A 10,043-nucleotide genomic window follows, 5' to 3' on the forward strand; every position below is an offset into this window, starting at 1 on the left:
GCTCTTCGGACACCGATTCCAAAACGAAATACGACGACGAGATGCCAGCTATGGCGAGCTCTTCGGGCACCGATACCATCACCAAATACGACGCTGAGATGCAAGTTATTGCGAGCTCTTTGGGCACCGATACCATCACCAAATACGACGACGAGATGCCAGCTATCGCGAGCTCTTCGGGCACCGATACCATCACCAAATACGATGACGAGATGCCAGCTATGGCGAGCTCTTCGGGCACCGATACCATCACCAAATACGACGACGACATGCCAGCTATGGCGAGCTCTTCGGGCACCGATACCATCACCAAATACGACGACGAGATGCCAGCTATGACGAGCTCTTCGGGCAACGATACAATTACCAAATACGACGTTGAGATGCCAGCTATGACAAGCTCTTCGGGCACCGATACAATTTCCAAATATGGCGAGCTCTTCGGGCACCGATACCATCACCAAATACGACGACTAGATGCCAGCTATGGCGAGCTCTTAGGTCACCGATACCATCACCAAATACGACGACGAGATGCCAGCTATGGCGAGCCCTTCGGGCACCGATACAATTACCAAAACCGACGAGGAGACGATACCTAAAGCCAGCCCTTGGGGAACGATGCATTTACCGAATACAACGAGGAGATACCAAAGCCATCATCAAGTAGTGATATATGTATGTATAAGTAGGCTGAATGATGTATTTTTATGAATCTTTTAAGTCATTATTTTAACAATATAATGAATGCGGAATACAGAAGATACGCACTCCTCAACATTGAGGAAAAAGCTAATTCTTGTGAAAGCCTGTTCAGACATTTGAAAAGGTAGCAATACATCATTTTCAAGTACACCCTACGCTAACGATAACGTTTAATAAATTAGAACTATTCATGACTTAAGGTTAAAGTATTTTAATATATTATTTAAATCTTATACATTTTCTTGATTGCAAATATCCTTACTATGCTCATTTCAACGGAATTCATTTGTAAAAAGTATTTGAAAACCATTCAATTGTAGTCAAGACTGACCAAGACACAACGGTTATGCATTTTACAAACATCTGATTAGATATTACGACATGAAAATCGTTAAAGAAATTTTCTTTGTCTCTTCTATTTCATATTTATTCTAGGTACAATTTTTTTTCAATTTTAAGTTGTTTTTAAAACAAAATACGAACACTTTTACACGAAGAAATCATAATTCAATCTGAACATAAGGTATGAATTGATATAGTACCAAAATAAGTCGGAGAATGCATCTGTCAGTTCGAAAATATCCCGGACTCAGGCGATGTGTTCGGATGTTGTGAGTAGCCTGAATTCGCTTTGTACCGCATGGTGTATTGAAATCTAATCATTTCGAAAATCTAGTCGTTCGATGCAGACAAGCCGCAAACATAACAATGTCTTGATGCGCATCATAACGGTGGTGCACTGGAAACGGTTATATACCATGGTGAATTATCTCAAAAACTTTAGGTACCAAACGAAGTCCAATGCTATCGAATTTGTATCATGCTTTTGCCTTGTACTCGCCCATAACTTTTGAGTTCGATCTCATCGAATGCTGTACATACAAAGGTTTGGTTTTCATTTTATATTGGTTTAAGTTTGAATCCAGGCAAATCCAATATTGTGCAAAAGAGCGCTTTGTTAAGATAGTTGTTGAAGCGAGAAAACATGTGAATACGCTTCATGGTGTCCATTTTGTGAATAAAATGATTCATTGTATGATAAATAATACACAATGTTCGTATGCCTGTGAACAAAACAACTGCAACGTTCATAATGTACGAAGATATTTAAAATGCATGAACACATTTGACCAGAGATATTCGTAATTATACAGAGTAGTAGTTCAATAAAATATTGTTGTTCGTGTCCCAGTAAGACGCCGTTTACAAGTATAACAACGAAACGTATTGTTCGTAACATCAAATTATACTTAAAAATGACAAAATCGAAAGTAAAGACAATGACAAAAAATGGGGAATTCCTTCTCATATCTGTATTGCCAGATTTTACTAGGTGAAATGTTATTTAAAAAAACATGAATCCTACAAGAAACTACGTTTATAACTTTGTTTTGATATGACTGGTCATGATGTTTATTACACTATGTAAGCAAAATTGGAATCTGGATTATTACCGTCCTAAACTCTGGTTTACCTGGTCATACACTCTTTCCGAATTTTCAACCTTACAATTCACTGTAATGCAACCATAAAATCACATGTATGCCTCAATATTGATGAAACTTGGCCAGACGCTTTAGGGCCATCATGTTCTATTGTTAATGTAAAATGGTGTACTTTTTTGCCTCCTACTATCAAACACCGTCAAGTGCCGTTTCCGTCCTTTAATTAAGTTGTGTAACAGACAATAAGATATCGTTTCTAACACTAATTAATTGTGTACAAAACGTGTGAAAGATAAGCGTGTCCCAAAGTGGATTTCTATGTTATAGCGATACAAATTAGAGCTATTAAAATACCGTTTTTTGTGCGTCAAGTATGAATACGAAACTATTTTGCGCGGTTATATTTTCTTTTTTTGGTATGTAACTGTTGGTATGTAAATATTTATCATGATAATCCCGTTACTCGTTATTGTAATTTCAATATTTGAAATAATTCTAGTTTCATTTTAGACGTATTTGTATAACACTAAAATACACAACATATGTTGTAGGAGTATACCTTCATTAATTGATTTATTGTACACGGTAATGATTTACATTTAGTTTATGTAAGCGATAGTTTATTTTTAATAAAATATAAGATTAAAAAAGAGCAAATCTTACATAAACATTCTATACAACCGTTACATATGCATATAGGTTCGTTGTAATATGCTCTGCTAACAATATTTATTATATGGCCATGAAAACTCGTTCAGTCCTCAAGAGTACGAGCGTTTTTCAACACGTGCGTCACGTGCATTTCACACGAACAATATATTGTTGTAAACTCTTAATTGTTTAATTGCAGCATTTTGTGAATCAGTATGTCCCAACGGCTGGGTGAGATACGAGCACTCGTGCTACCATTTTGGACATACAGCTTACAACTTTTTGGATTCGCAGGTAACAGCATGACGAACAATATATTTCAAGTCACTGTTCGACGTTGATGGTATTCGTTAAATATATAATTCTGTCATACATCGTGAAGATCTAAACGAACAGAAGGTACGGTCGTTTTGTGTAAGACATGGCATTTTAAACGGACTTTAATACCTTTTTTGCCAAATGTGAGCGGTGATTATGTTGTCCTTAATTATATAAGGCATGTAGGATTATCCGTATTTTTGGAACGCGGATATGAGGAATCTCAAAGCAAGATTATACTATATTTTACACGTGTTAAATTGTAACATATTGATAAACTATGTTACAATAAGACAAAATGGGCAAGAAAAATTATACATTGAAGACAACTTTCATAAAATGCAGCAAGGACAAATTAGCGCCCCGAGCCGATTGTGACGAAAATATTTTGTACATATGTTCCTACAATAACCGAAGCATTCGTCTTTTTATGAGGAGTTAGTGTTTGTGTCGTATAAACATATATTATTGCAGGAATCTAAAATGATCCGTCAAACAAAATTTAGATTCACATCGTACATGCATGATATACCTGCTGGCGAATTCGACTGTACAGACATTTTCGATTTCAGAATTAAATATCTGGCTTATTTCTAATTTTTCGACACATGTTTTTCTTTACTTTTGTTTCAATTTATATTGAAATATATACATAATAAGTTATTTGACAACTTTTATATAAATTCATAAATAGTTTACAAAATCGTATCATCTCGCTTTTACTTGTTCCTATATTGATTGCATTTCGTATTGACTTAGTTCACACGACGTTTGCTCATTACTATACACGTTGTTCTGCCTTTTATGCAGACGACCCGATATGATAGGTACATATAACCCTGGTTTAATGTGTTCGCAATTTATTTGTATGTTTAATTGATTTTTATAACATTTTTAGAGGCATTGTGAACATTACGGTGCTTCGCTGGTAAACCTTGAGTCCAAAGACGAGAGCGATTTTCTCAGAGGATTTTTGATGCTTTTGAGTGGTAAGAACGAACTACTTTTATAAACGATGTTGAAGGTAAACACTCGTTATACTAGGCTTAAACTATAACCGTTATTACTTTTGTTTATTTACTTAATGACGCTAAATTTCCAGCCATATCGGTAAAATGTTATAAGCGTTTATTTCGTATTAAAATACGCTTTATATCTCAACTTAACTCCCCGAAAATATACGAAAAAAGGTCTGTAAGTGAAAAATTGTAAGAATTAGAAAAATGAATATTAATTATCTTATCTATTTTTTCTACTAAAATCCTACTACATTCGGGCATTTTTATCGCAGTTTTACACTCAATTGACGAGACGTCTTTTCGATTTGAGGTTATTAAGTCCATTGACTTAAGCCAATTGACATTAAGTCCATTGGCTAAAGCCAATTACAATTGAGCATATATAGACATTAAATGTAGATTCAAAACAACGTTTGTATACAATATGTGTAGAACAATATCATTAAATGTGAATAATGTAATCAATCACACTTTTAAAATAAACAATATGGAGCATAGCCTGCACCAGCATAATAAAAGCGTTATTTCAGAATTCACAAATCCGAGTGTGTTTTTTATTCAGACAGAAGAACTGTTGCAGCATTTTGTATTTTATTTAACATAAGACATACTGCGTAAGGAAAATAACTATTGACATATGTGCTCTCAGACCAACAGCACTGGATAGGACTATCCGACGGGACAAACGAAGGTATCTGGACCTGGTATCCTTCGGAAAAGCGTGCGGAATATACAGACTGGGATCATGGTCAACCAAACGACGGTACTGGAGCCAACTGCGGTGCTATTGTTGCCTCGCACAACTACCATTGGGTTGATCTTCCATGTAGTCGCCAGTTCAAGCCAGTCTGTGAACTCGTGTATGTATGTATGATGAAGCTTTAGAAAAATTGAATGCGCGAATAATGTCATTTCATTTAGCACTATTATCTATTGCCTACAGTTAAAGTCAAGTTAAAAACTCGAACTCGGATTAAGAAGATGCCTTCTAAAATATAAGGTACCTACTTATTATTAAGTGGATATCTAAAAAAAGTAAAGATTCGAAAACTTTTTTATTGAGGTCACTATCAAATAAATAGCAGGTACATACAAATTATTATATTCTTGCTTCGTTTGAGCTTTTCAACCTTATAATATTTGTGTAATTAATCAACCGCATATAATCGCATTTTATTTACATTTAGCTTTCTTAGTTTATTTAACTGCAATTATGTGTTTTAATTTAGATTAATAACATAAGTGAATATACTGAGCGGATTTATATTTTATATTTCAGCGACGATCAATCGATTATCGTTGGATAACCTTCAATAAAAATTTTTTTTTACGTGTTTTGTTATTGAAATCATTAATCGAACATAAAAAGGAATAAACGGCGGTCAGAGTCCACTTTTTTACATTATGCGAATGTCTGTCTGTCTGTCAGTCCGTCCGTCCGTCCGTGCGTCCGTTCGTCCTAAATAAATAAATATATTTATTAATATACGAGAGTTGCACTTTTTCGCTACTTTCGCTACATGAGGCTACTTTACAGCGTTTAAGTAGACGACCATATAAGGTCAAACCTGACGTCGTATGCAAAATTCGTCCCTTGATCTCTAAAATCGATTCGCCGTCCCAGAGAAAAGTGGCATTGGACATAGGAATGTCCAAAGGAGCAGTATAGTACGTTATCAGGAATGTTTTGAAAGTAAAGCTACGTAAGAAGTTCAAGGTTCATCAGCTCAAATTGACACATATTCAGAAGCGCGGGGCCAGGTTTTGGAAGATATATCTAAACTTAAATGTGACAAGAGGAGAGATTTTGTTACATCTGACGAGGCGATGCTTTATCTTTGTGGAAGTTATGGAAGAATAAGAGTATGTTATGTCAGAATGGCAGAAAACGTTGGCGATAAACTGAAATTTGTAAAACGTGATGCGTTCGCCCGTGGCGTCATGGCATCGGCTGCTGTATCGTCCAGAGGTAAATTAGAGATAAGAATAATTCTCGAAAGAGACTAAGGTCAACTCAGAATACTATATCATTAAAGTTCTGAAACAATTTATACGATATGATGTCCCGAGACTCTTTCCGGAGGGTAAATACGTCATGACGTTCCATCAAGACAGTGCATCTAGCCACACTTCCAAACACACAGTTAACTTTCTAAAAGATCAATCACTAAGTTCATAACACTCAAAGAATGGTTGCCAAAGTTTTAAGATGCGGTCCAAATGGATTTTGGTATATGGGGGATTCTAAACGACGCTTAAAGAAACGACAAGTCAACTCACTTTCTGGTCTCAAAAAAGCTCTGAAGGACGAATGGCGCAAATTGGAACAAATTACCATCAACAAGACTTTCAAATCGTGGCAAAAGCATATCAAGGCGATTTACAATTGCCATGAAAATCATATAGAGCATTTGTTGCAATAAAATGTGTTTAGAAAATAAATTATTCATGTGTTTTGTTTGTTTTGTTCGTGAATTTGGGCAACTCTCGTATATAAATAAATTTTTAGACCTTTCACTTTCGACAGAGTATCATATATCTGCTCTAAAAAACGTTTATATATATAAGCAATATAATAGTGATAAAATAATCAAAGACACACAAAACATACTTTAATCAATAAAAGCTGGACGTCTGCGACGCCTGTTGAGCGTCCTCGGGGCTGGTGCCCTTCTTTTGTGAGAAATAGAGGCATCTAGACTCAGTTCCAATACATCATAGTGCGAGCTTGATGTCCGATGCCTCATTATGAGCGAAGATCTGTGGAACTCGTGCGGGAAATAAGACCCTGTTGAGCTTGACTCTAGTTCTAGCTATGTGGGCTTAGCGAGGACGGAAACTTCGCGTAGAGCAAAAACCCACTTGATCTTTATTTTCAGTACGAATACGGACCGTTAAAGTTCGGTCTTTCGCTCATTTTGACCAGTTGAGAGTTTCAAGCAAGAGGTGTCAGAAAAGTTACTACATCGATAACTGGCTTGTGGCAGCCAAGCGTTCATAGCGACGTTGCTTTTTGATGCTTCGATGTCGGCTCTTTCTATCATTGCGAAGAAGAATTCGCAAAGCGTTGTTCACCCACTAACAGGGAACGTGAGCTGGGTTTAGGCCGTAGTGAGACAGGTTAGTTTTATCCTACTATTGACACAGAGTCGTCGCAATTGTAATCCTGCTCAGTACGAGAAAAACCGCAGGTTCAGACATTTGGTTTAGGTGCCTGCCCGATAGGCACGACGATACATTGTTCGCTGCCGCCTCCGGGAGGCAAAGATACGCCCGCATTACTGCGTGTCGGTTCAGCCACAGCATGCGGCCGCTCGGCGGGCCGCTCGAATACGAGCGCCACGGGACTAAGCGAGATCTTTCCCATGCGAAAGCAGCGATGTAAAATCATCCGCAGACGACCTAGCTCTCGTTCGGGGTGTCGTTCGTAGGCAGAGCAGCTACCACACTTCGATCCTTTGAGACTTAGCCCTTCGACTAGGAGATTTGTCCGCATTCAGACGGGCGTTTCTCCCCACGTCGACGCGGGAGTGTTGGTCTCGGTGCAGTCGCGGTGATAAAATAACTAGTAGACATAGTCGCATGACTAACTCAAAGTCCACAAACTGGCCTGGCGTAGCCCTTCGACTAGATTTGTCCGCATTCAGACGGGCATTTCTCCCCAAGTCACGCGAAGACGGAGTCTCTCGGTGCAGCGCGGTGAACTGACTGGTAGGCGGACGAATAGTTTTATGAAAAAGTTGAGTCCACCAGTCGTCCAAGGGAGGGGTTTGCTTTTTCGTTTTTTAGGACATGGACCCGCTGGTCGTGTCTGCGTGTTTGGGGACTTTGAACATTTTGCATAGACCTTGCTGGGAGCATGGTCTGGCCCGGCCTTCGACGCTGACGGACAGGATTCGCTCGCATTCGGATTGACATTTCTCGCCTATTTACCGTCGTGTCGGAGTAGGGGGTCTCAGTACCGCTGCAGCAGCAGTGTGGCCCGCTTTTTTTGGTTGTTTGCCTACGGTCTAGGGGAAACAACTGCAATCCTCTTTTGTTTTTTACGGTCAAAAGGAAACCACTGGAACTGACTCCGTCATAGGGGAGCAACTCAAATTGAACCTTGCCGGTCCCGCTAAACGGGCTGGTGGCTGCCAGGCAGTCGGACGCTGCGGGAGTAGGGGGTCTCTGTCTCGCGTTGATAATCCAACTGCAGCAGTGTTGCCCGTTCCTTTCGGTTGTTTGCTTACGGTCCCACTTAACGACGCCGTTGCGACGGTCCCGCTGATCGGGCTGGTTGCTTTTGATACTTGAACAATTTCGTAGACTTTTGTTTTCTACGGTAAAAGGGAAACCACTGGAAATGACTCCGTCAAAGGGGAGCAATTCGAACTGAACATTGACGGTCCCTCTAATCGGGCTGTTGACATTTTGTACTTCGCTCGAAATTAGAACTTAAACGTTTTCAACAGAGAGCCCCAGTCAGGAAGTCGGACGCTGCGGGAGTAGGGGGTCTATGTCTCGCGTCGATAGTCCCACTGCAGCAGTGTGGCCCGCTTCGTTCGGTTGTTCGTCTACGGTCTATGGAAAACCACTCCACTCCCTGGCGACGGTCCCGCTGGTCGTGTCTGCGTGTTTCGGGGCATTGACATTTTCGCACAGTTTTTGGACATAGACAATTCCGTAAAGAAATTTAAAATTTCGCATATCTGATGGTTCTTTTCTAGCCCTTGTTATGTCATTTTCATTTTGTCCGACATGTTGAATGTTTACACGTACCTGTATCTATTTTTAGATCTGTTGGAAAAATATTGGCTTAAGACATACAAACCATTTTTAATGTTCTTAGAGCAATCGACAAATTGTGCTAAAACTTAAAAAAATATACCAGGTCGTAGATGAAATAAATATTTATTGGCCGGGAGTAACTTATGCTATCAAATCGACATGTTTATTTTTTCTAAATCTGGTCTGTTCCGTACATGTATTAATATATTCATCAAACATATACGTTTTTTCCCGATAAAATTATATAGCTTCTATAATTATTTAATCAATATCATCTCATTGTATAAGTGGATCGACCATGCCACCACAGTAATTGTCAGGTTTCCAGATTTAGGTATTGTCCGGGTTGATGAGAAATCCAAAACTTTCACAAAATTATTTTGTGAAGATTTTTGCTGATACTGTTGAATCAAAAAAGCTCGGAAAAAAAAATGCCTCTCATAAGTAACCCTTTTATACTTTACAATATAAATAAATCTCTGTCCCAATTGTGCTATTTTCAATCCATAAAACTAGTTCAGATAAGTATAAGTGCCCACTATTTCACAAAAAGGATCAACGCAGTCACGAAATAATGTCCCTAATGGTAATGCAGATGTTTACCATCATATTACCATAAATACAATTTCAAAACTTTCAAATTATACCATTTTATTTGTAAAATCGTTCTTTTTTTGAAATCCTATTCTCAAAATGGCGACCGGCTACACCATTTTACTGAACGATGACGTCACATCATGAGTGCGCATTCGCAAGTCTATCGTGTGTATATAACTGAAGATTCGGAAAATGGTCGAGGAATACAAAGATGATACACACGAAAACAATGGTAGGAATCGGACGACATATGGGACTCTTCGATCTGAACAAATTGTTTATGTTTTATGGGGAAAAATAAGGATTTTGAAGCATATTTACTATGTTGACGAGTGATGACGTCCTCATATGGACATCGATTCCTTATTTGTTGCTGTGTAGGCTGATGGATGTCCTCATTCGGACGTGTAGACATGAGCACAGGTACGCACGCACGCACTGGCACACATACACACACTACAGATTGTGTTTAAACGGTTAAAAAAAGATATAAAGCATTTCAAACACATTGTTAGTATGTTGTGGTTGACGTTTTAAA

At 38.4% G+C, this 10,043-nt stretch overlaps 2 protein-coding genes across 2 annotated transcripts in view; one reads left to right on the forward strand and one right to left on the reverse strand.

The window, feature by feature from the left end:
• Positions 1-10,043, reverse strand: part of LOC127848171 (perlucin-like protein) — a 262,524-nt gene that overhangs the window by 159,669 nt on the left and 92,812 nt on the right. The window lies entirely within an intron of this gene.
• Positions 2,409-5,518, forward strand: LOC127848173 (perlucin-like protein). Its single transcript, XM_052380476.1, has 5 exons — positions 2,409-2,566; positions 3,001-3,095; positions 4,018-4,108; positions 4,788-4,998; positions 5,418-5,518. Exons 1-5 carry the CDS (start codon positions 2,524-2,526, stop codon positions 5,443-5,445), a joined length of 468 nt encoding a protein of 155 aa, XP_052236436.1. The 5' UTR covers positions 2,409-2,523; the 3' UTR covers positions 5,446-5,518.

Source organism: Dreissena polymorpha, chromosome 10 (assembly GCF_020536995.1).
Source record: "Dreissena polymorpha isolate Duluth1 chromosome 10, UMN_Dpol_1.0, whole genome shotgun sequence".
NCBI lineage: Eukaryota > Metazoa > Mollusca > Bivalvia > Myida > Dreissenidae > Dreissena > Dreissena polymorpha.

Coding starts and splice junctions, on each gene's coding strand:
- LOC127848173 (XM_052380476.1), top strand. CDS start 2,524: ATGAATACGAAACTATTTTGCGCGGTTATATTTTCTTTTTTTG. Junction 3,096..4,017: donor ACAACTTTTTGGATTCGCAG/GTAACAGCATGA, acceptor TAACATTTTTAG/AGGCATTGTGAACATTACGG. Junction 4,109..4,787: donor ATTTTTGATGCTTTTGAGTG/GTAAGAACGAAC, acceptor ATGTGCTCTCAG/ACCAACAGCACTGGATAGGA.